The 27017-nt window shown below is 38.8% G+C and overlaps 1 protein-coding gene across 1 annotated transcript in view; it reads left to right on the top strand.

Annotated features, from left to right (window-relative positions):
• Nucleotides 1–27017, top strand: part of L3MBTL3 (L3MBTL histone methyl-lysine binding protein 3) — a 76398-nt gene that overhangs the window by 34471 nt on the left and 14910 nt on the right. The window contains exons 11-16 of the mRNA XM_082480801.1: nt 8614–8690; nt 10099–10184; nt 12517–12627; nt 13833–13947; nt 18317–18419; nt 26424–26570. Of these exons, the coding sequence (XP_082336927.1) occupies nt 8614–8690; nt 10099–10184; nt 12517–12627; nt 13833–13947; nt 18317–18419; nt 26424–26570 (639 nt within the window). The remainder of the gene's footprint in view (nt 1–8613; nt 8691–10098; nt 10185–12516; nt 12628–13832; nt 13948–18316; nt 18420–26423; nt 26571–27017) is intronic.

The following is a 27017-nucleotide window of genomic DNA, read 5'->3' as shown; positions in this document are numbered from 1 at the left end:
TGGTCAAGCACGATTTACCCTTGGTAAATCCATGTTGACCACTTCCAATAACTTCCTGTTCCTCAACGTGATTGGAGATGACATCCAGAATGAGTCGCTCCAATACCTTCCCAGGGACAGAGGTGAGACTAACCGGTCTGTAGTTCCCTGGTCCTCCTTCTTGCCTTTTTTGAAGATTGGAGTGATGTCGGCCTTCCTCCAGTCCTCAGGCACCTCTCCTGTTCTCCATGACCGTTCAAAGACGATGGAGAGTGGTCTAGCAATAACATCCGCCAGCTCTCTCAGCACTCGCGGATGCATGCCATCAGGGCCCATGGACTTATGAATGTCCAGCTTGGCCAAGTGGTCTCTGACCCGGTCCTCCTCAACTGAGGGAAAATCTTCCACTCTCCAGACCTCCCCCTTTGCCTTCAGAGGGTGGGATTCATGAGGGACAGCTTTAGCAGTGAAGACCGAAGAAAAGAAGGCATTCAGTAACTCTGCCTTCTCTGCGTCCTCCACCACTAGGGCACCTCCCGATCTACTAACCACCCCCCTTCTAATACAGCCCAGGATGCCATTGGCCTTCTTGGCCACAAGGGCACAGTGCTGGCTCATGGTCATCCTGCTGTCCACCAGGACCCCCAGGTCCCTTTCCTCTACACTGCTCTCTAACAGGTAGCTCCCCATCCTATACTGGAACCTGGGGTTGTTTCTGCCCAGATGTAGGACCCTACACTTTCCCTTGTTGTATTTCATTAGGTTATTCCCTGCCCAAATCTCCAGCCTGTCCAAGTCTCTCTGGATGGCAGCACAGCCCTCTGGCGTGTCAGCCACTCCTCCTAGCTTAGTGTCATCAGCAAACTTGCTGATAGTATGCTCAATTCCCTCATCTAAATCACTGATGAATATATTGAATAATATGGGCCCCAGTACCGACCCTTGAGGCACTCCACTGGTTACCGGCCTCCAACTGGACTCTGCCCCATTGACTACGACTCTCTGGCTTCTCTCCTTCAGCCAGTTCGCAGTCCACCTAACTATCCGATCATCCAGTCCACACTTCCTCAGTTTAGCCATGAGGATGCTGTGGGAGACCGTGTCAAATGCTTTACTGAAGTCAAGGTAGACCACATCTACCGCTCTGCCATCATCCATCCACCTCGTTATATCCTCATAAAAGGCTATGAGGTTGGTCAAGCATGACTTCCCCTTGGAAAAGCCATGCTGACTGCCCCTAATGACCCTCTTATCCTTGATATGCCTTGAGAGGGCACCAAGGATAAGCTGTTCCATCAGTTTCCCAGGGATGGAGGTATATATATAAGCTGTGGTTTGTTCAGAGGTAGCATAGGTATCTCTCTAAAACATTGCACTGTGTATAGTAGCCATACACTGAATTTCAGGCTTGTTAATATTCTCACGTCAACAGGAATTTGTCCAGCAATCTTCTCAGAAGAGGGAAAAGCAGTTTTTGAGTACATAAGCACACTTTATGTCTTTGCAGTCATAGTATTCTGAAGTGAGTTTTCTGAATTTCATATGTAGAATGCATGATGCATGAAATAATACTGTCTTAAACAATGAGGAAAGGTTGAAGTGGAAAATGTATAGGTGTTTGAGAAATCACTGGAGCTGTGTTTATACTGAAGCCAAGCTGAAGATTTGTTCTTTTGGTGAAATCGTAAAGTACCTTTCTGGAAGGAGCAAGAAGATGCTGGAAGTTCTGTGCATGGAAATTAAATTCTGAGTGGCATGGCCTACCTCTGCGTTGCTGCGACTGAGAATGGGACTGAGTAGAGGAGGAAGGGAAGAAAATGGGAGAAAAGAACATCAAATGAAAATAGCAGTGGAATGTCTGACCAAAACAGTCTGAAAATGCACCCTGAATGCATCCCACTTCCATTTTTAATTGTAGATACCAGGTTTGTAGGGGCCTTGAAATATCTTAGGTGTGTAAGTTTGCATCTAACAACTGGTGTCTGTAACTAAAAATGCAAAGTTCTGTTGGGATTACCCAGAGCAGAGCCTCACAGTTCCCCTGCATCTGCATATAAATTTCGATCTTGGAATTATAATGAAGGAGAAATGATGTATTTGGTGTACGTAGTTGTTTATTTTCAAACAAGTATGATTTTTTCTGTATACCTTTTGTGATTTAGTTAGATTGAACTTTTTCTTTGAGGTTAAAAATTCTTTCCTCTTCTTGGATACCTAGAAGACAGTTGACTGATTTTACTAGACTTCAGGCAACAGAAATCTATTTCCATCGCCTAAGGTTTTTTAGGCTTCAGGCTTTCAGCCTGAAGATACTCTTCCTGACTTTTTGCTGAGCATTAGAAAATACGTTAATGTTTGAAAACAAGTATCTTGGCTTCATTACTACAGCTCTGTAATGCATGCTGTTGGTACATTCAGTGTATTGTAAATCCCATTAAATTATCCTTTGGCAGTGGCTTTTAGAGGGAAGAAAAGTGAAGAAAACTGACAAATTTAAGACTTTCCTTCAGGAAGGAGAATTTTTACCTATACTACACAAGCCATCAGGTGCTTTCCATCTGTCCCACCTTTTTTGATGAAACAAATAATACTCTTTTGAGACCCAAAGACCCAAATTCCCTCTGAGTGGAATTTCCAAATGTTCTTAACGTTGACTGAATCTGGAAATAGCATTTGGGAATCTTTGGGTATGTCTGAACTATGAATTATCTACAGGTCCAAGCTGGCTTTCACTTCTCCGTTCTTTTGCATCTGTTCTACTTACACACAGACTTATGTTTTTACATTGCCTCAGCTTCCTAATTTTTTGTGATGAAACCCAAACACAGCCAGAGCTTGCACAGGGGGTGAAGCTGTGCTAGCTTGTTGCCGCTTGCCCACAGGAGAGATGGAGCAATGGCAGCGTTGGACGCTGCAGCCCAAAATCACGGTCAGAGGGCTCCAGCTGCCCTCATCCACGGCTTGGTCTGAACTTCCCCTGCAGAGAAGTCCCATGCTTCACTCACCTGTCCGTCTTACATTGAAAAAATTATTCTAAAGCACATCTTGAAGACAAATCAACTTTTGATTTTTTTCTGAAGCATTTTCTGATGTGTATGAGTTTTGGAACAGACTGGCTTTTGGTGTGAGACTGAAAAAGAGGACAGTTCATCTTTCCACCAGCACCTGCTACTTTGCTAAAAGCCAAGTCCTTAAAAGTTGTGCTCTGCTTGTTTCGTTTTTGAGATAATTAACTTTGCTCCGCTCTCTCTTTGATAGAAACAATCTTTTTGAAGGGGTTATGTTATGCCAAAAAGAAGATAAAACAATCTTAAAGAGGAGTCACAGTGCATGCTTTTAACTATTCAGATGGATAATGGACCAGTATCTGACCCTAGAGCTCTGAAATGTCATGCAAATCACCATGCAGCTGTCTTACCAGACTTTAAATAGAAAATATGGTAATGTGGCTTTTTATACCGCTTCTGGACGTGTACCATAACCTCATGGGCCACGTTTTGGTAAGTCCTGACCTAAAATAATACCAGCTTTACACTTGCCAGTGATGAAGTATTCTCACTTATGCACTAGATGGGGCTGCAGGATGGTTTCTGTGTTTTTCTTCTTTTTTTTATGCACAGTTAGATGACTGACATCTCACAATCAAGAAGTTGTATAAGTAGCATTCTTGACAGCATATTATTATATATGGGTGTAATGTGTATATGAGTGGGTTTTTTTACAGATAACATTTTCATTACAGATTGTATCTACATTTAATAAAGTAAAAATCAAAATGCCAAAAGTTTTGTCGTCCCAAAAGGGAAAATCAGAAATCATTTCAAAACAGAAAATGAGTATAACACATACAGCTTATTTTAAAGAAAATGCCAATGACTCAATAAAAACTCTGTCCAGATCTTCAGGTGGAAACTCAATGGGGAAATATTTTTCTAAAAGAATTGAATATTCATCTTTTTAACAGTGAGGATTATCATCCAGCTCTCTTGATCTGAATTTAATGAGCTGTATATATGAAACAGATTTTTGGGAAAAATTAACAGGACAGCTGGAGGTGACCAATCGAAAAATACTAAGTCTTCTGTATCTGAGTCTCCTGTTGGGGCATGCTCTCCTGCCCTGAGTTAAGGCCTGTTGAACTGCAAAACGTATTCCTTTCATGCAGAATGGTGCACGCTCAGGGGGCTCATGTTGTCAGCTGCCCTTGGCTTTCCTTATTGCAGAAGTTCTTCCTGGCCTTTTACATCACATACCCTGCTTTGTCTTTTCTGAGATGTAGTTAGGCCGTCCATAACTCAGTGGAGCTGCTGCTTGTTCTGTCCCTCTGTGTGGGTCTCTTACAGGTGTGCTCAGCTGCTTTTGGCTCCGCTTTGGCTTCCTGGGTTAGCTTCAGTTTCCAGTATGGATAATAGATGTCTTTTTCTCTCTGCGTGTTCTCACATGACAGAATGGATCACAAGTGGCATGAATTGTGTGAACACCATAATCTTGCTTTATTAATTGAGTATGCCTCTGTCACCACTCCACTGCTTGGTGGAACGTGGTGGTGCTCCGCTGCAGTCCAGGGGTAGGTAGGTTTGGTAGTACAAAATTCTTCAGCTCCTGCTAGTGATGGTAACCTATTTTGGCCTAGCAGGCATCTCACAATTCATGGATCATTGTGTTTTATGAAGCGTGTGAGTGGGGTGATCTGCCTTCTGTATTGGAACAAAGGAGATAAAAAGCTGTGGGACATGGCAAATTGATTGTGAAAAGTCAGAATAGCCTTTAGCATTCCAGCTGACAAGACTTGGGCTTAGTCTGATAGACTGTTGTTTTTCCTCCAAACTAGATGTGCCCATGAAATAATACACATTAAGGCATAATAGTTTTACTTTCAATTGTTGTGACTTTTACCGCTATCTACTTTTTATTGTTAAGTGGACTGTTAGAAGCTAAAAGGCTGTGTGAAATGAGTAGGTAAAGATGCACTATATGACTTGGTTTTGCTGGGACAGGGATGGTGTTTTTCCTGAGGCCACCATGGTTACAGAAGTTTCTTACAGGCTCATCTGTAATGACTGGGTTTTTCTTCGAAAACAAATTAAAATATTGTGGATGTTTTATAGTGTTATTTTGCAGTGCTGTGGTGCTATAATGTCAGAGCATCTTCTAGGAGTACATCTTTCATTGTGATGTACCTCGGTCACTTGCTGCTTCTTGAATCTTCAAGGCAAGAAGTGTGTGCAGTGGCATTTACTTTTCAGAATTTTATGAAAATGTTTGTTCAAACTAAGCTTGAAAAAGCAAAACAGAACAAATGCATTTAAAAGGTTTGTCCTGATAAGTGTTTTTACACGTCTACCTCATTATTTTAAGTATAATACTGATAATACCATAGTGACTCATGAGCATGGGTCTTGTTCCCAAATTTAACTCAGGAGACTTTTGAAAATAATTTGTGGACTTTACTCCAAAACATTTCATGAAGTAAGAGGATATATCCTTCCAGTGTGGAAGGATACCTCATCCATGTAAAATTCTTCCACGTAAAACTCTCACTTGAGAGGGATAGAAGAGAGATGTGCTGCCCTCCTGGCTTGTTAGCTTCTCTTCGTGGTTGCTGTAAGGAGAAGGGAAGAGGACAGAGGGAGCATGAAACACTTACCTTTTCTCCAGTGTGTTTGGGGCAAAGAATTTCTGGGAGTCAGGTATGGAGTTTTATCAGTACAAAATTATTACAAAAGTCCTTTTGCTTCCTTTTATTAGTGGCAACTTCAGTGACTTAGAGAGTACCTGGTGTGATACTAAAAATACTAAAGACATACAGTATGGCATTATATATTGTAGTAGGACAAAAGGCTGGTATTCTTGAAATGAGTCGAACCCTTGGCTATTGTCAGAGCCATTACAGTGTCTGTCAAAGGTAGGTTTTATCTGCTGGAAATTGATCTGTTTGGCATCATTACAAAGAAATACTAGCAGAGTGGTAGGTTGGCCACTATTTTTCATCATTAGCGTTTGACTCTTTTTAGGTAGAAGGCTAGACGAGCGCTTCTTGTGAGGCAGTGCTTCTGAGACACCCAACCTGCATTTCTGTTGTTGAAGTACATCCATACTGAATGTAGACTTCACGTAAAATTACTTTTCAGATTGGAAAAAAAAAAAAAGTGTTATTCTGTGTATTCTAAATGTGATGTGCTCCTTCAGTTTTTTTTTATGCAGCACAGGTTCAAAACTGCAATGTGATAGTAGCCCAGGGTTCAGTTTACTGTCTGTTCTGTGCTGTGTTGCCTTTTGCAATCCTTAAAATGTGTTTGTGTTGAAGGTTTGCAGACCTCGCATCTTGATCTGAACCTTAAGGCATTAGGGTGCCTACTAATTTACCTTCTTTTTCTGTCATGCACAGTTCATTGCACCCTCTTAGGTATTACAGAATATCAACATGATACTTTTAAAATAATACAAATTAGTACTGCTAATTAAGGGACCTTAATTAATATGAACTTCTAGCATGCTAATACTTTCTGGGTAGATACAGTTAATGATTATTTTATAACAGTCAGGGAGAGCTGACGCCCTGTCGAGGTAGTTTGTGTTAGTAACTCTTGGGCTGAGGGGACAGAGGGAGAATGCTCTTCAGCCTGGTGGTTGAGACATTGATTTCAGAGAGGGATTAAATAGAAACCCGATCAAAAAGAGTGTTTTGTTATTTTATGCAGTGATTATTGTATATGAAGTACATGTCTTCATGCATGGATGCTCTCTGCTTGTCATCTTTTCTCATTAAATACTTGAGGAGTACTTGGAAAGTGGCATTCCTTCAGCAGGAGGGAGAGAGGGTGTTTCTATCTAGACTACCGCTTGGCTACTTAAGCTTGGTTTCTTGATCCCTCTCAGGGGAACGGGGAATGAAGGCCTTAGCTACTTCAACTTACTCAGGCTGCAGGTTTTTTGGCCTTGGTGGGTCCTTGGAGTGAGTAAGGCACTGGGTTGGTGGCTACTGAGCTGGAAATGCTGGCGGGATTCCCCAGAAGAGAGGGCATGTAGCTGGGAATATTTAATGTCAGCTACTGAAGCATCTTTAGGGTTAGGAAATAGTGGAGGAGAGAGCTAGTGCAGTATAATATTGGATTTATCTAACTAAAGAAGAAATTAGGTGGGACAGGCCGCTAAGAGAAGCGAGGTCCCTGAGGACAGATCTACATGGCAATTAGATGGTTATATGTGAGTTTCCAGTTAGAGACAAACAATATGTTTGCATGGCATAGTGCAGTGCCATGCAGAGTAACGCTAGCTTTTTGTGTCAGCATGATGTTCCTTAGTTGCCCTGACTACATAAGTACTATCTATTTCTTTTAAAAGCCCCATTAATTGTTCAACTAACTCAAAAACAATCATTAAGTATCGATGCAGGCATAGGGATGGTGCATGTTTCACAGCAGAGTCTGATGGCTTTTTACTTTTCCTGTAGATCAGTCTTAGTTTTTGCCTTTCCTAATAATATTGAGTAATAGTATAATAATTGCAGTGTATACATTGTATTCTATGTGATATGTTATACTGTATGTAATGTATTATGTTATGAAATAATACAATATGTAACAAATTACATAGTTCTATATAGAACTTAATAATACTGAACATTTATACAGTTTTTCTCTCATCTGCTTTTATATCAATTACATTTTTGCAGCGTGTGCTTATTTATTTTTTTTTTATTGCTAACGGAACTTTATAGCCAGCGCCACTTCCACTTTTTTCTAAGCACGTTGTAACAGTGAGAGCAATCTCTCCTTGCTTCAGACAGATGCCAGCACATGTCAAGTGTAGCTCACCCTGCCTCTGTTAGTCTTCTGTGGTTCTTGTGGCACGCCACAGGCAACAGCGCTAGTGCAAAATGTGGTGCACATGGCAGAAAATATGGGAAGTTGTTAGTCCCTTGAGTAAGAAAGTTTGATACAGCTTTTTTTTTTTTAGAGCAATTTGCAGTCTTGGTTCACTGATTAGTTGTGGATTCTTTCAGGCAGTTTGGGGCCTAAAATGCTATTTTATTCTTTTTTTGCTGACAGTTTTTCTCAGACTTACTTTGCTTATATGCTACTGGGTTGTAATAACGTGTTTATAGCTCCATTCAAACCCCTCAGAATCTGTTTTTGAATTTTTACTTGTTATTGACAGCACATTGCAGTAATGCATGATTTTCTAATCTGCCTCCAGGTGCAACTTGGATCATTAATCAAGCTCTTTAACCTTCGGTTTAAAGTTTTGGTCTTGGCATTGCAAAACCCCATCTGTCTTTGGGATTACTGTGTTCTTGCTACCAGCCAATACGTTTCTACTAAGAGTCTCTACGTGTGAATTTTTCAGGTCCAGCATTATAACTTCTCAATGGAGATCTACCACTGACTAAATGAACTTGGTTTTTTGATCTTCCAGTCAAATTGTAAATAAAGCCTTATGCTTTTTTACGTGGTAACAAGTCTGTTAAATGTGTTCATATCTTCAGGTTATGTTTGCAGTTGAAGTGTAAGTTGAGGTTGTCATAGGTTATTTGGAATTTGTTAAATCTTTTTTGTAGGTCTTGTTTTCTAAGCATAATAGGATGTCTGATGAACTGCATTATCAGTCCCCTTTTTTCTCCCCCTCCTCCAGGTGTGAGGCGGCTAGCCCACATATTCATCCTGTAGGATGGTGTAAAGAACATAAAAGAACTCTTATCACCCCACCAGGTTTGTATCTTATTACACATGTGAAAGATTTAAGGAGGCTATAGTCAGCTAGCAGCATTAAAGCTTACAATAAGCTTATTGTTACCTCTCCTGAATTTTTCTTTCTGTAATTAAGAATTGGTATTTGGGGAGTTCTAAATTTTTTTACAGAACTTGATATATTGAAAGTTGAAATACAGTAGACATGCACACGACTGCTGCTTTAGTAGAGAGAGATCTAGCCATGAAAGATAGCCCTTGGAATCTGAACTAGTTTGTATTTTTGGTTGAATGTATTCACTTGGAAGACTCACATTGTGAAAATGCTGATAAAACAAATTCCAGGTGTGTGAGATTGCTGCATAAGAAAAACATCTTCATGTGAACTATATATGCAAGATAATGGACTGATGAGAAGATTGCCTTATGTGATCAAGGAATCAAACTTGTGAGGGCTCTTTGAAAGGGAGGAAAACACAATGAGAGAGACAATACAGAAGAATGAAAGTGTATTCATTAGTACAAAATATAAGACCACCACTGTTTTTCAGGACTGTTGTGTATAGCTGGATGATCTAAATGCCCTGTTGCAGAAACTGCCATCTGTGGTCTGAGAACATGGAAAATTTTAATTGGTTAAAACCAACTTTGACAGAAATTCTAATAGCCAGCAATCTTGAAAAGTCGTAAACAATCTCTCAGGAGGTTAATTACAGGCTATTATTTCTGTGAAATCCCTTTTAAAACAAATCAGAATTGGTTTTGTTCTGGTATGGATTATGAATCATAATGTTTAAACTTCAAGTTAAGCTTCTAGTGCAGATTAAAGGCGAAGGACAGGCACTGCCTTTTCTTTAAGAGCAAAGCTCTCTTTGTGTTTCTTGCATACAGTGTTTGTAAACGTGACACTTTCTGAGAAAGGCAACGTCTTCTTTGATGTCTGTAAATTATTCTTACAGTAAATGTAATTCTATTTTTTTAGAAATATAGTTAAAACCAATTCACCAAAAGAATAGCAAGTAGTCAGGTATGCTCTTCTACAGTACAAAGCTATCACTGATTAGATTGTATTAGCCAGTAAATTACTGTTTATAAAATACAGGATTGCACTTATAATACTTGAATGAATTTCTTGAATTAAGTGGACAGATTTTTCCAGTCCACATTATTTATATTCTCATACCCAAAGCAATTGTGACTTTTTCTGCTAGCTACTCGGTATTGCATATGAGAAGGTGGTTGAGTTTTTTAACCTATGTGGTGGATGTGTCAAAGACAATTGAGAATAGCCTTTCTTGTAATTATTCTATAAATCTGATGCATAAACCGGAACAATATTGTAAAAGTGTTAGGCATTCTGAAAATTAGACATCAGTTTTATTTTGTGCACTGCAATGTTTAATTTTTGCTCATATTTCTTCTGTGCCAGATTATCCACATGCTAAGCATTTTTCTTGGGAGAAGTATTTGGAAGAAACGAGTTCATTACCTGCACCTGCAAGGGCTTTTAAAGTGGTGAGAAAATGCTTTTCTTTTTTTTTTTTCATGCTTTTAAGTGCATATAAGTAATGGGTTTAAGAAGAGAATACATATATGGTGTTCCTATGTTTCCAAATGTATCCAGTTAATTAGTTGCATAATAGGTGGTTTATTTTTGTGCAAGCTAGGAGTTTACTGTTAGAAATCAGATAATTATTATTATAAATCACTATTACTTCATTATTTTAATCATTATAAATGGGATTAAATGCTACAAAATATTACTAATGAATATAATTTTCCATGAGAAATTACTGCTTAGTTATTAGAAATAATGAGATAGCTACTGGGTCATCGTAACATATTTTGAACATATGTATTTCTATCCATGCATTTTAAATGGTGCAATAAATACAGTGAGAATGTAAAAACAATTGTAGGAGGTCAGCCTGGTTGTCCATCGAGTCCAGTGTCTCTGGTAGTAGCTGAGAGAGTTTGTATTTAATATTATTAAATGTAATAATTTTATAAGCTAATTATTAAAGCAGACTTTTTCTTCTGTGAGCTTTTGACTAGGGCACATAGGCAGCTTCCCAGCTTAACTATGGTGTTTGAGGGCAATGTCCTTTTAGCATTGTACTTGCTATTTTCTTTCAGTGACTCCCATCTTTCTTGAGCTGTTAAGATTTTAGTGAGGAAGGTGGACTGGTCAGTAATGCAGAAAGCGTCCCTGTCAGGAGCCAGCATCAGATGGCTGGTAGCTCCTAGCCCCTTGTCTCACAGCACGCAGAAGCTGGTTTGCCTCAGCTTTTCAGATTAGGGTCACTGATTCTGAATAACGCTTTGCTAAGAGCTGGATTAATGAAAGCAGAAATGTGGTGCTTATAGCAGTTCCTGGGGTCAGTAGATCACCAGAGGTTGTTACTCCCCTGCAGTTTATCACCCCAAAATGCATTTTGTTTAATAATGTGTCTCAATCTTACCTTCTCAGCAAGAATACTCGGAGCAAGGGTTAGGAAGGTGTTTGGTTATGTCTGAGAGGTATAGTCCTTGGTGAAACAGTGGAGGGCTGTGACATTGACTACATCAGGCTAAACGCAAACTTTTTCTCTCAGAGCATCCATGATTTAATTTCTCTCCCTGGGATTCAGGGAACAGCCACCCTGTAGCATGGCCTTGCCCCACCAGTGGCCCACAGGGTCCATCTGGCTGTGTCTGCCCTAGGAAACCGAACAGGGCCCGCCATAAGCGTGCAGGCATTGACAGCATTGAAGGGGGAGAGCACTAGCTGGCATGGCGCAACACTGTTCCAGAAACCATACTAGCAGAGAGCAGTTGGGGAAGGCATAGGTCCCAAAAGGTAGCTTAGACTAGTCCATCTGGCTTTGAGGATGGAGGGGAAGGAGAGCTTCACTGCATGGGGGTCAGCTGTGCTCTGCCTTTTGGTTTCCCAGAGAAAATCACCTCCCTGCTTTCTGTACTAATCTATCGGTAACCATATTAATGCTAATTGTGATAAACAATAAGAAAGCAGATGTAATGGGAATAAAATGCTGATTGTGTCGGAGTTTGGGTGAAGTCTTCTGGAGACAGTCCCAGTATTTTATACGATATTATGGGAAAAAATAGAATTCTTAAGGTACAGCTGAGGGAAAATCAGCTGGGAAGTCTTAGAGACAGATATGTTGTTTTCCTAGACATCTAAAATAAAACCCATAACATGTCTTGTGCATATGTTCCTTTAAAGTGGAAATACAATTTTTGCTTTAGATTTCATAGCTGTAGATGGGAAAGATAAAATCTGATACTCCTACCAAACACATCTTTTTTGCCAAAATAGTGTTACAAAACAGGTATTTGGTCCTGTTTGTTCTGAATGAGTATTTACTGTTACACTATGGATTAGCTAAGTTTTCAGTAGGAGACTGAAAAAAAGAGTGTTTGATCCACAAAGTGAAAATAGGTACTAAGAAACACAAATATTTTTCCTGTAGACAATTTCATAGACATTGCAGGCTGTTGGTATGTAGTACTTCATTCAGTAGTGCATTGAAACTGTTGGCCAAAATCTCTGGGCAAACTTTTCTAGAAAATTTAGGGGAAAAAAACAACTGATGTAAAATAAAGGTCCCTGCTTACTTGCTTGTAAGGCTTGAGTGGAGAACCTGGAATCCCACTGTAGTTACTTTATTTCTCTAGTTTAACAACACTGTTTTGAATGATCTTTTTATCCTTGGATTTGTTGGGAGGGAGGGCAGATTTGAGAAAATGAAGGCAGAAAGTTTGGTATGGATTTTATATACTTTACAGTTGTGTGAGAATTTTGAGGTTTTCTTCTGTTTCACATAATACTGTTCTTCCTTTCTAGAAACCTTCTCATGGCTTTCAGAAAAACATGAAACTTGAAGTAGTTGACAAAAGGAATCCAGTATTTATCAGAGTAGCAACTATTGTAGATACTGATGACTATAGAATAAAAGTAAGTTTCTCTGTCTTACTGTACTGTCCTGCTTGAGTGACTGATGAGTATCTTGTAAAATTAAGCACAGGAAGAAATGAGTCACATGGCTATGTCCTGCTTAAGCTTCTGCTCATTTTTTTCACTGGTTAATATGAGTATAATTCCTTTGGAATGGGTTGTTCTATTTCCTCTTAGTTACATTTGCTGATGTAGGTAATTAGAGAGCAGAGTTGAATATGTTCAAAAATTGCTTTGGGAATAGTTGATATAAAACAGTTGTCTATTCTATCAAGAAAGTGATGATTTAATATCAAGTGTCAAAGGGCTGCTGTGATATTTGTATTAGGGCCCATAAAATATTTGGCCCACGTTAATTGAATCTGTTTCCATAAACTTTCAGGGAGAGGAGATAGATATAAAAAAAGGAACCTGATCTCTTGTGCCTTGTCAGTGGCTTGTGCAATTCTGAAGTTTATCTTAATTATGGACTTTAGATTGGATTAATCTCAAATAATTTATTTTAAAGAAATGACGCTTTTCCAGAAGTTGTATACTTGAATTACTTTTCTCTTATTGTACAAAACCTGCTAACTCTCTGAAGCCCTTAACCGTTAGAAGGGCTAGCATGTTCCAGATATCTGGTTAGATGGATATGAAGCATATTTGTGTTTGCAGTTTGTACAGATTTATTAGGTGTACATGGTATTTCTAGCAGGAAATGCAGCTGACATTTCATTTTGAATCTGAATTAACTGGTGATAGGGAGTCATCAGAACTAATATCTTCACACCTACGCATTTTCTATCTAGACTTTAAGTTGGTCATACAAAAAACCAAACCAAACAAAAAAAACCACCCTCCCTCTCCGGTCTAATTTATTAAAATTACAGTATTTGTAGCTTCTAGGGTTGTAATTTGACTATGTAACTTACTCATACTTAATTTAAGTATTAGTATGAGAAGTAAACTTGCCAGATTTATTCCTGGGATTTGAGCCTGATGATGCAAGACATAGTAAACAACCAAATGACACCTCTCTCTTTACTTCAGTGAGAGTATGTCTGAGTCCAGAAGCTAACATACATGTATTTTTTTTGTGTGTAAAGTCAACAGTTTTCATAAAGTGACTTCTCTAATGGACACATCATTTTTAGAAATTACTTAGGGAAACTGATTTTGTAGAGAATTTGTTCTGATCTAAAATGTGGTGTTCTTTATTTTAGGTCCATTTTGATGGCTGGGATAGTATTTATGATTATTGGACTGATGTAGATAGCCCTGATATCCATCCTGCAGGCTGGTGTACAAAAACCGGACACCCTCTTCAGCCCCCACTTAGTAAGAGAAATCACATTATAATGTAATGATGTTAAAAAGCACGCGTGCCATCTTTTTCCTTGCTAGTGCCATCCAAGGAAGAGTAGCAACTAGGATATGCAAAGTAATGTAAATGTGACATTTAATGCAAAATCAACAGTCAGTAATTAATCACCTTTTGGTAGATAGCTTTATTAACCCTTACTGTAATGGAAATACAATGTTTCTCTATGCATAAGAACTACAGTCAAAACCTGAAGTAATGATAAAGATCTGTTGCGTAAAATCCTGTCTGTCTCTTGAAGCCAGGGATGAAACTGCTGTGGCCCTCAGTAGGGATAGGGTATCACTCTTAAAAATCTTCTGTCCACGTCCTCTTGAAGGTTAGTGTGCTTTTTAGCTCAAAGAGGTCCAGACTGCACTGAGAAGGGACTCCTTTCAAATGCTGTGGCAAATCCTCAAAACCAGCTGACTTCCTTTTCTTCTTCAGCTGAGCAAAGAGGGGTTAATGGTACCCACATTGAAGATAAATTTAACAGAAGCATGGTACCAATAATAATACTGTAAATTTACTGGCTTTCCCCCTGTGGGGTTTTTGGTTTACTTGTTGAAGAAGTGGGAGGTCTGCCACAAATGAGACTGAAGGTTGCAGGGAGAAGAGACTTTTGTGGTAAACATATCCCTGCCGATGCTGTTGTTTCTGGATAATGGTAGTGAAATCACCTTAGCCAAACTTTGAACAGGTGATGTTTAATTGCATGCTCTTCTCTGGGATTGTTTTATATTTTGAATCTGAGGTATGGTTTGCATAAGTTCTGAGTGTTCACAGCTGTAACTGTGATCACAGAGAGCTGTACTTGGAAAATAAGAAATGCTGAGCAACGCCAAGTACTCTGGAAAAAAAAAAAAAAAAGTAAAATAACTGGGATAAGGCACACACAGATTGTGTGAACGTGTTACCTGAAAATCTCTGTACCTCAATTCAGCGTCTCTAAAATGTCAAGAAGAAATGTTTCCTATCAAGAGCGTGATCAGAGTACATTCATTAGTTTTCTGAGCACTCCAGTGGTACAGTGATGACTGCCTTTTAGGAAGTTAATCATTCTGCCTTCAAAGTAGAGTCTGAATAGAGTGCTGTAAGTGCCAAAGCACAAAGTGAATAATGAGGAGAAGATCAGACGCTGCATATCTGCTTCTTAAACTGAGATGTGCATCCTGTGTACTGAGTGAAGTATCAGCCCTGTCAGAAAAAGTAGCCTGTGGCCACATGAAGAAAAACTGTATCATATGGCAAAAGGCTGAATAAGGCTTCTATACATTAACAACAAAAGGAGGACTAGGGAGAATTTTCCTCCTTTATTGGATGCATGGGAGAACACAGTGACTAAGGATGAGGAAAAGGCTGAGGTACTTAACACCTTCTTTGCCTCAGTCTTTAATAGCAGGACTAGTTGTTTGTTGGGTACCCAGCCCCTTGAGCTGGAAGACAGGGATGGGGAACAGAATGAGACCTTCATAATCCAGGAGGAGATGGTCAGTGAACTGCTGCACCACCTAGACATACACAAGTCTACGGGGCAGATGGGTTACACCCAAGAGTGCTGAAGGAGTTGGCGGATGTTCTCACCAGACCACTCTTCAAAATTTATCAGAGGTTCTGGCTAACCAGGGAGGTCCCAATGGACTGGAGATTAGCAGATGTGATGCCCTTCTATAAGAAGGGCCAGAAGGAGGATCGGGGGAACTACAGACCTGTCAGTCTGACCTCAGTGCTGGGGAAGCTTATGGAGCATGTAATCTCAAGTGGCAATACATAGTATCTACAGGACAGCCAGGCGATCAGGCCCAGTCAAAACAGGTTCATGAAGGGCAGGTCCTGCTAAGCTAACCTGATCTCCTTCTATGACAAGGTGATCTGCTTGGTAGATGAGGGAAAGGCTGTGGATGTTATTTACCTAGACTTCAGTAAAGCCTTCGATACTGTTCCCTACAGCGTTCTCATGAAAAAACTGGCTACCCAAGGCTTGGACAGGTGTACACTCTGGCTGGCCAGGCCCAGAGAGTGGTGCTGAATGGAGTTAAATCCAGTTGGCGGCCAGTCACTAGTGGTGTTCCCCAGGGCTCAGTGTTGGGGCCACTCCTGTTTAGTATCTTTATTAATGATCTTGATGAGGGGATTGAGAGCACCCTCAGTAAGTTTGCAGACGTCACCAACTTAGGTGGGAGTGTTGATCTGTTTGAGGGTAGGAGGGCTCTTTAGAGGGACCTGGGTAGGCTGGATTGATGGGCTGAGGCCAATAGTCTGAGCTTCAAGAAGGGCAAGTGCTGAGTCCTGCAGTTGGGCCTCAACAACCCCGTGCAACGCTACAGGCTTGGGGAGGAGTGGCTGGAAAGCTGCCTGGCAGAAAAGGGCCTGGGAGTGTTGACTGGCAGCTGTCTAGATATGGTGCTCAAGGACATGAGAAGTTCAGAAGTGGGCCCAGTAGAATTAGATAATGGTTGGACTTGACGTTCTTAAAGGTCTCTTCCAGCCATAACGATTCTATGAAATAAAATACAGATGTGTATCACACACAAGACTCCTATTAGGTGGTGGCACAGCACACGCTGTTCATATCTTTTAGCATGTGACCAGTGGAAGTGACTCTCTGACACTAGTTAAGCTACAAAGATGGATAATGTGACAGGAGGGAAAGTGACTATCAATTAAACAGAAAAAGAATAATTAACTGCGCAAATACTATTCAAATAGGATGATTACTGAATAATATTAGTCGAACAACATGACTTTATTATTACTATGGAATATGGTATAGAATATAGATTACTATAAAAATATTAACATTGTTTCCAAATAAGTTAAAGTTCATTTCAAGTTTTGTGAAAGGGTTTCAGAAGGAGGGAAGAAAATATTTTTGCAAGACACAGTATTCTTTTTCTCGGTCAGTAAAGTAGTCCTTTTTATGATATGGTCCAGATCCCACTGGAAGCTTTGTGTGAACACTGCTTGATGTTAGCAGTATTAGTGTAGAGCAGTCACCATAATGGTCACATGCTCCCAGTATTTATGTATTTTCTCTTAAGATGTAGTGAAGTTGTGATGGATTACAACCTTTTTGATAGCAGTTAGGGAATTAAGAGCCATATATTGGTATTGATTTTAATATTGTTTCACAGTGATGCAAGCAGCAGCTTCTTGCATAAATATGAACAGCCACTTGCAGCTTTTTAAAATTACATTTTTAGAGAGTTTGAATTTAAGTGAAGAGAGAACATTTTTAGGGAGCTAGTTTTTGCAAAACCTGAGCATCAGTGAGGCAGGACTTCCCTTTACAAAAGTGTCCTTATTAAGTTGACTCCTCTGAATCCACTAACTTGTTACATTATAGGCATCAATTTTGCATAAAGGTAGAAAAGATAAAAATCAGTTTTCTCATCCATTACACCATTTTAAAGCCTATAGAAGTCTTTGGACTTCAGTGTAGTCAGTGTTGTAATATTAGCATAGGTGGATCATTTTTTAAAAAATGCTTTTGGACTGTCCTAATTTATACATAATAATTCTCTGTCTTTTGTTATGCATCTGTGAGCAAGAATCTTTCATGTAGGAGAATTTATTTAAATAAACCTTTTTACGTCAATATTGTTATCTGTAGGGGGAGATGCAAGTTCATGTACTTTTAAAGTAAAACCAGTACTAGGGAGACAGAGCATGTTTGCAGATGTGCAGGAGGTGTTCTCAGTTTCATATAATGGAGTAGGTCTGTCTCTCACTTGCTGTGAAACTATGGGTTATATACTATGTTTGCTTGCAAGCTGGTTTTGACAGCTACATGCTTTAATATCTCTGCAGATGTTATTGTTACAGGTGCTGAAAATCAGATAGACACGTAAATTCAGATAAGTAAAAATGTCAAAAATCTCCTCATGGCTTGTTTTTAGTAGTATTTTCAGCCTTTATTTTCACGTCTTTTTCACTGGAAAACTTGAGCTGAAAAAGGGCAGTACCCATTATGAACAGATCCCTGTCTTCAAGAACAGCGGGGTAACTTACTTTGTGTGCTCTTGCAAAACAACCGGGTTCCAACTACATGCAGTTAATAGAGAAATTTGAAGTCATACAGTTCCTCCAAGATTTGGATTCTTTATATAGATGTACCTCTCCTGTACAGGTTTACTCATACAAAACAAAGTTATTTCTCCAGTGGATTAGGTTGTTTGAATCTCCATCGTGCTTTTGCAGAATGCATTTTTAAAGTACTTTAAAATTAGGTTCTGTTTACTTAGTTCTTCGTATTTACTATGACACTCTCGTATTCCTACATATTTGTAACTTTAAAAAATTAGATACTTTTTTATAATCTCTAATGTCATTTCCCCTGACATGCAGGTCCCTTGGAATTGGTAGAAGCTTTAGAGCATGGAGGGTGTCCCACAGCAGGATGTAAGGGAGTTGGGCACATTAAAAGAGCAAGACATATTGGCCATCATAGGTATGTGCTATGAAACTGTAATTTTATTTTTTCAATTGAGTGATATATGTACGTGGGTTTTCTTAATTCTTGTTCACAAGAAAACAGATCCAAGATGAAAATAAAATATGAAATCTTGTAAACCTAAATATGTAATTATTTCAGTTGCCATGGTGAGGATGCTGAAATAAACATTAGCAATCTGTAACTTCATTTCACCAGGCTGTGCCAAGATAAGATTTTTTTTGAACATTGGTTTTTGTCACAATTGATAAATTCAGCTACTCTGTATTTTGTTCCAATGAGGATTCCTCGGCTTGGGCTTGATGTTCAGATTTCAAAATGTAACAGACAGATATGTTGAAAGCAATAACTTCTGAACCTTTTGAAATATGAGGCCACTAATTTTATTACGGCTTGGATGTTTTTTGTGCTGCTTGGTTGGTAGGGGTGAGGATTTGCATGTTGTCTTGGAAAAATGCTAAAAGGAAATTCCGATTTAACATATTCCCAAATGACAGCCTGAACAACTTGCTGTTTGTACCTAACGTTTCTAAAGATGCTTTTGTTGAATGTCTTCTGAAATATAATACAGAAATGTGGACATCCCAGGCTCTCCTGGAGTAGAGTTGACATAGGGAGAGCAGGAGCATGGGAGAATGGATTGGAGGGGCAGAGAGACTGACAGAATAAATGGGAAACATTTACTAAGTGAAAATTCTATTATTTTAAAAATATTTACAGCATGAAGTGAATTCTGGGTATTTCAATAAGGGTTACACAGTTCATGTAACAAGTTAAGTTGAGAATTAAGTATCATAAATATCACCCTATTACCTTTTTGCAAATTAGAGCTTCCAGAAGTTTTCTTGGCATTTTTCCATTACACTGTCAGGCAATCCTTGAATGTCATAGCACTTTGTGCTTTCTGCTCTCGTGTGATTAACCCTACTCTCGTAGGGTTACTCTTTGGTTATTCGTCTATTCGTGATTTTTAAGTATATTATTAAAATACTATGATCCAAGAGTTAGCTCTACAATCTTTCCATGGTTTTGGTCCTGTTGAGTAGAATTATGCTACAAGGTCTTTTGATGGCGTATCAACACTGTTTGAAGTCCTGACTCATCCCTAACAAAGATACCTGCCAGCAAAACTCGCTGTGTTGTTACATGTTTAGTGTGCAAAAGTCATCTTTTGCTGCAAGAAGTTTTTTCCTATCTACAGCGGAGCCATTGTGTTTGTGGTGTTAGGAGGCAGAAGAACTCCTGATGCTAGTACAAGTTTTATCTCCAGGAGGGGACGTGGCTAGGTTAGCTCCAGTGACAAAACCTGTTGCAGTATGGACTGTGGTGGTGGTGTCATGACACAGCATACCTCATTGCTGTCTTTCAGATTATTCTCACCCTCTTTTTTATCTGTGCATGTTCTTTTTCTTCGGTTAATTTTTTTCAGGTTTTCTACCTTCTCCTTTGAGAACCTTTCTTGCATTCAATCGGCAGGATAACTCCTTAAACAGTCAGATTAGTACTTAAAAGATACTGTCCGCTGCAGATATGAAGTAAACTAGACTTGCCTAATAAGCTTCCTGGCTGCTTAGCTGAAACCCATTTTATTTCATATTCCAGTAGACCAAGTCTTCTATGATTTATTAATGTACCTGATCTGTAAGGCAGTAAGTTCCAATTCAGAATATTATCTTCCTTACCATGTGCTACTTAGTTACTTAGAATCAGGTGAACATACCCATTTTTAGCCCAAGGCAGAAATTTAAAGGAAAAAAAAAAAAAGAAACCAGCAAGTGAATGTGTCCAGAAAAGTTTTTAATTTATGATCCCTTTAAATAAACATTGGCACTAAAACTTCTAATGTTTCACAGGGAAGGTATGAGTAAGAGCTATATGTCTACTTAGTTCATGTAGCCTTTGCTTTTATAACTAGATTTTCCATGGTATTTAAAGTTGTTATACTTACTCATCCTGAATATTAAGGAAAGAAATAAACTCATGGCAATCTATTGTGTTTTATTTTTCCTACAGTCTTAGCAATCCTATTATTTGCACATTAACTAATAGTTCTGGGGGATAAAAATACAACCAAAGAGATTTTGTTGATCATAAGACAGGTATTTGCTGTCTCATAGCAAAGAAATTAACACCGTTAAGTACCTCACTCTATTGGTTTGCCCTCTGTGCTGATACTGTAGGTTTTTTTCTTGAGCATTTATGAGGAAAATAATGAGATTTGTTGTTTATCTGGAGTCTACAGACTTGAGGGTCCAGGTCACCCCAAAAATTCTAATGTTGTACCATAACATTTTTTCTGAAGTAACAGAGACATTTCGAAATTGGTATAATTATCCGTGGCAGGTAGCAGTCCCTTGGCTCTTTTATCTTGGCAACCTTGAAGTGTATTTAACCATGCTTATCTTTTTTTTTTTTTTTTTTTTCCATGATGAGGTGCAATGTCTATCTACAGCATAAATGCCTGCGTGCAGAAAAGATGATAATTTAAAATGCTAAGTAGTTCTGAAATAATTTTGAGAGCTTGTTCCTTAGGAACCAGATGAAAGCCTCAGTGATTAATTATGTAGTGGGGTTAAAGCATTTACTTTTTGGAAAAGGTGATGGTAATAAGGACTTGGTATCTATCACCAGCTGATCTAGGGGTTTGTGCTGCGCAGTTGAAACTGAGGCTGATGTGCAGGTTGGTAGCATTATGCAGATCACCTGCATATTTATGATTGTGAATTGTATGCTCTCTGATGTTTAATGCATGCAATAATTTTCAAATCTGTCATGGTTTGGGCTGGGCTGGCCACTGAAACGAATGACAATCAGCAATGCAAAGCGATCAGTTGTAAGGAAGTCATTGGGTCTACTCTCCATGAGTAAAGATTTTTACCAAAAACTTTACCTGTGTTATGTGTAAGTTGAAGTGAACTGAACATGCTGTGGTGGAGGCTATGTTGTAAGAGAACCGCAGCGCAGAAACGCAGGAAACCTCACCTCAGCAGGATGTCGCATTGATTCATTCAGTGTTTGCCAAAGTAATTCTCGTCTGATTTTGATGCCAGTCTCAAGTTGAATTTGGTCTTTTGTGTAAGATCATTGGTCCCAGCCAAATGTGTTATAAGCTACTCTTGGGTTAGGTTTGGACTGTTAAAGCAGCTTTCTCCTAAAAAAGAATGCTTGGATGATAAACATATGTTGTAAATTGTGAAAGAGAACATTTGTATCACTTGTTTTCAGACTAGTTAAAAATGTTTTCGTAAAGTCAACTAAAGTAAAGACATCACTTAAGAAAAGTCCAGCAGAAAAAATGAATATATCCCCCATATGTTATCAGGACCTTTTTGCTAGATGTTTCCTACTAATCACATATCACTACCAGCAGATGCAGTCATCCGGACATAGGCTGCTCTAGATAAAGTCTAACCCATCAGTTTGTCCAATTTGTTTAATCCATCAAGGAAGATAATTTGAGCAAATCCAGGTGAGTTTTTCTGGAGCTGCCATACAACCTCATCCCCTGGCAGGGCATGGCAATAACGTTCACCTGAAGGGCAATGAGAAGCTGGGGTTGGTAACATTTCCAACCAGTACAGCTAAACCAGGAGTCTTGTCTGTGGCTTCACACAGGTTTGCAAAATATTCCAAGCCGTCATAAAGACTAATCTATATTAAAAAATAATTTAGTTTAAACTTTCTGTTACCGAACAGAGTACCAGCTTGCTCTTCAGGTTAAGAGAGAATCCTGGCATATGTTCCCTTCTGATGTTAGGTGTGGCTGAGAATGAATAATCCAGTTGGACTCTGTGATTCCGAAACTTTGCATACTACTCCAAGATAGGAGCATCTCCAGATGGCTGGAGAAGACCAACGTCCGTGCCCACGCATCAGTAGCCCAGTTTATCATGCTACCCTTGTATCTTTTTTTCTCTAGAGTTAGTGTGTAATCCCGCCTAGAGATAGGTTATGAGAGTGATAGAAGAGCAGTTGCAAAATAACCACAAATGGGATATGCTACCTTGATGCCTTTGTTCCATTGGTCAGTTCTGGAAAGGGCTGATTATGTAAAACCTCTGTTGATTTGAAAATCCCAGGTCTGTGATCCTTGGAATTCTTCAGAATGGTATACAAGAAGTAGTAATTGGTGCATTGGGTTTTTCCTTTTTGATCTTTCCTGATTTGATAAAAACAGAAGCTTATTTTAATGCTCAATTTCTACTCAGCCTATGCAGGACTCTGGAAACAGTGGCTCCCTTTCCTCAGAAAACAGCATTATTGACACGGGTTGCCAGCCACTCTGTTGCTATTTCAGTAGGATGCAAAGTGTACAGCTAAATGCTGTGTGTGTTGATCCTTCAACATTTAGAGGTGGCTGATTACTCTCCTGGTGGGGGGTCGGGTGGTGTTAATGTGAGTATTTGTTTACTGAAACATGGGTTGAGCCTACTGAAGCAGCTCAGACGATAATTAAGTGTCTTTGTGTGGGACTGGTTTGAAAGCTGTGAAGCAGCGCTGGAGGGTGTAGAGCCCTATCAGATGTATAGTAGAGATTTCAAACCGGGTACCTGCTGCTGCTTCCACTTCTTACCATGCTCACTGTGCCTCTGGCAGACCTTGGTACCCTCAAGTCAAGGATATCTGATCGTTTTGGAAACTGGCTTCTGAACTTCTGCCATCTTCAAAATAGCATGCGATGGCAAACTGCAAGCTGGAGCAGAAGTCCGGGTTTAAGTTGACAGAAGAGTTAAAAATCCTAATTTAATATTAAAGAACTTAAACATCAAGACTTCTGAATCCTTGAGCTGAGTTGTCTGTAAAACTTAGTCCTGTGTAAATCAAATACTTCTATTACATGCGAATAACGATTAATTTTTTATTCTTTGTAGTAGACAAACTGAACTGAGATTCAGGAGGACTTACTAATTGATCCGAAGCCATGTAACTCATACACAGGTTCATTCATGCCGTGTTTTGTTGAAACAAAGCCAACAGTAAGAAACCATGAGGGTTCTCTTTGTTGCTCCAAGTAATAGTAACATCAAAGGACTGTCAAGGAGTTTTTAAAAAATTATATAGCAACTCAAATGATTAATTAAAAAGAAAACCCCATCTGAATCTAGTGTACTAAAGCATTGTTACTGTTACAACTAATGTTGACTGAAATTGTCACTCAACTTCTGTTTTTCCAGAAAATACTAAAGGAAAGGCAGTATATAAACTGACAAGTTCTAATGAAGGGCTGAAATTTGAGGCTCTTTCTTGTTTTGTTTTGTTTTGGTTTTTTTTTTTTGTTTTGTTTTGTTTTTGTTTTGTTTTTTGGGTTTGTTTTGTTTTTTTTTTTAACTTAAATGATATCAATGGTGCTGGTAAACAGAAGACCTGCTGGAGATGAAATTGTATTGTCAGATTTCATTGTGGTATAAGCCTTGTTTAATAATACACAACTGAAGTTAAATACCACATTGGTGGTGTTTAGTGTTTCCTTGAGACAGCCCTCTAACTGCTTAAAAACACTAAGCCTCAGAATGCCCCTGTGAGCATAGGAAGCCAAAAGAAAATTACATGCTTTGCCTTACAGCAGTGGCAGAACTGAGATTAACCAAAGGATTCCTGCGTTTCTGATAACTGTATTTCATCACAGTGGTATGAGTTTGTCACAGCAAGAACTTAAATCCCACTAGCATTGGCTCCTTAAAACCTTTTTCTGAATAGAAGCCTGTATCTTTCATCTTGTAGTTAATTTGAAAGGGAAAAAAGGCATCATTGTGATGGATGCAGCAATATAAAGAATAGAGAATATAAAACAACTTCCCATCTTTCCTAGCGTTCCTCTTTTCTTCCCCATCTTTCAGTTCATGTTTTTTTGTTCTTTTGAGACATCTGGCAGAGGCTATTCCTAATACTGTCAAAACCAGTAGGTTGAAAAATAAATGTAACTAGAGGTATATAAATATATCTAAAATAAAATGCCAGATGCTGCTTAAGAGAAATTAGAAATAAAACTTAAATGCTCCAAGATAAATTTTTCTTTGTATATTCTGTTCTATGTCTTTTAAAACATTTTCATTAACAAAAAAATATGCTATTTCAAGTGTAGTGCTTCAGAGTCCAGCCACTCATTTGGCTATATCTTACTCTGCTATGTAAACTTCTGGTATGAAGGTTCTTGGGGCAAAAAACTTCAGTGCCTGTGTCTCAGAGGAGGTGCTGGGACTACCACCCAGTTCCTCAGAAGGCAGCAAATATAACTGTCCCGTGTAGATCATCTGGGGATGGATGGCTGTATGTCCCTTGAGAACACTGTACAGGCTGTTGTGGTAAACCATCTGCTTGGAATGGCCTTAAACGGGGGTCTCATCTTGATTAGGAAAGCAGAAATCACATTCTGCTGGCATGTTTTTCCTTCATAATTGAGAACAGCACACCTATACAAGGATAAAAAAAAAAATATTGACACTGACTTGTTTTCAAATGAACCAACTGCCAAAATCAGATGTGTCATTGGACTTCTGTGCCAATAACCCCAGCAAGGACTGACTGACTTGGCCTGTGTAGCCTTAAGGAATTTTCTCCTTTTATGCTAGTGCTGAGAATTTTCACCAACTTTTTGTTGGTAAGACCAAAATTAGATTACTAATATTGGTCCAATCTTGTGATAGGAGTTGATTCACACATGCTGCGAATCCAAAGCTTCATCGGTAAAGGAAAAGGAGAATGTATGGGGTATTTTGAATAAAAGGCCTTTTTTTTTTTTTAATTCTGTGCTTTGTAAAACTAACATGATAATCAAATCTTGGTTTTCTATTTAGTTTTTGTAATTTGGAGGTGACAAGGCATGTGGCTGGCAAGGTAGACTTGTTTTCGTTAGACAGTTTGGAAATCATGCACGTAACAATCAGTGAAACATACAACATTGCAGTGGTTTATGGAAAGGCAGATAGTTATATTCTTGAAAAGAATAAATGAAATCCTAGGACTTTTTTTTTATATTTTACTATTGTAGAGGTCCATGTAATAATGCAGGTGAGTAGGAAAGCATAATTTTAGATTATAGTTAGTGTCATGGCTCATGAACCACAAGTAGAGCGTTATGTTTAGTATAGCCTCTCCTGTACCTTAAATAGAGATTTGAAAACTGAGTTAGGTGTTATTCTCTGTCGTGGCATATATGTACCTTTCAGAATTTGTGATACTATCTTTGAAGTGTGAGTATGTAGCCTGACTAATCAGTTGAACATTGCATTGCATTCTTCTAAAGACAAAATCCTAGTTGAGCCCAGTGTGTATTGTGTTGCTGTTCCTCCCTTTCCTATATCTTGTGGGAGATGACTTTCACATTTGTTAGTCATATTTAGAAGTCATTATGAAAGCACAATGTCCAATTCTCTCTGTCTCTACTTGGAGTGTAGTGAAATAGAGGATGTTGAATAATAGGAAGGACTACATCACAAGACTATCACAAAATGGTATTTGTGAAGATGGGGCATTTGCTGCAGCAAGAGGGTGTGCGCCATTCCTCATACTGTGCCCTTGTAATGCAGCTTCTGTGTGGACATTACGTAATAGAAATACCTTCCTTTGCAAGAAAGATAACCATGGGATTCCCTTGGGATTCCCCATATAAAAAAAATCATAACTATGATTTTGTTTGGAGAGAGGTGGGTATAGTCAGAGGCATCTTGTGTATTATGTATAAAATACTGTTAAAGGCATGAGAAAGCAGGCTAAACATTCAGCAAGCAATTTTCAAGACTGCATGCTTTAATATAAATTAATACAATTTGTGTTACATAAGTTTCTGTCAAAAGGAAATGGGAAAAACATTCAGGTTGTGGTTTTTAATCAGTGGATTTATTAACATTTTAAAGTATGTCTACTACTGCATTTTTCTCTAATCTTTATATTAATTGATTGCATCTGCTTCTAGAAAACTGGTCTCTGATGTTATTTCATTTGAGTTGAGTAAAGTCAATAATGCCTAAGAATAAAGAGGTATTTCTTTTCTTCAACTTGCAGTGCAGTCAGCTGCCCGTATTCAGAGATGAACTTGAACAAAGAAAGCCTCTTACCTGACCGGTTGAGCGGGGAGATGCCTGCAGCCAGTCCTGTCCCCAGGAACAGAAAAGTGGAATCAAGTGAAAGATCCACCTCTCCTGTAATCAAGTAATTACAATTGAAGTGATGTCCGTGACTAACAGCAGTACTTTATTTCAGTGTTCTGCCACATAATCTGTAGTTGTGTAATGGCTGAATGGTTTCAGAAAGGCTTGCCTATTAATCTACGTTTTCATTTACAGGGAAGAAATGTTTTCATGGGTGCTTATCGAAAAGGTCACCAAGCTGTCAAAGACTGATATTGATTTTACTATGTATGATTTAATGAGTTTGGTTTTGTCTTCAGTGTAACTATCTAGACTACTAATTGGAATTTAAAATGGGTTGTTTGCCAGTTGGCTTAACTTAAGAAAATAATTTATTTGTGTTTCTTTCGTTTGCTGGGGTGGCCTTATTGACATGACTGTAAATTAATGTTGTTCTTTCAAGAATAGACATGACAAATTCTGTTGTTATTGTGGGAGTGTGGAATCAAATTACTTGGAGTGAGTTTTG

The sequence above is a fragment of the Vanellus vanellus genome, assembly GCF_965231255.1.
Source record: "Vanellus vanellus genome assembly, chromosome: 3".
NCBI lineage: Eukaryota > Metazoa > Chordata > Aves > Charadriiformes > Charadriidae > Vanellus > Vanellus vanellus.
Note: the sequence above shows the minus strand (reverse complement) of the source record. Positions and strands in the feature narration are given on the sequence as shown.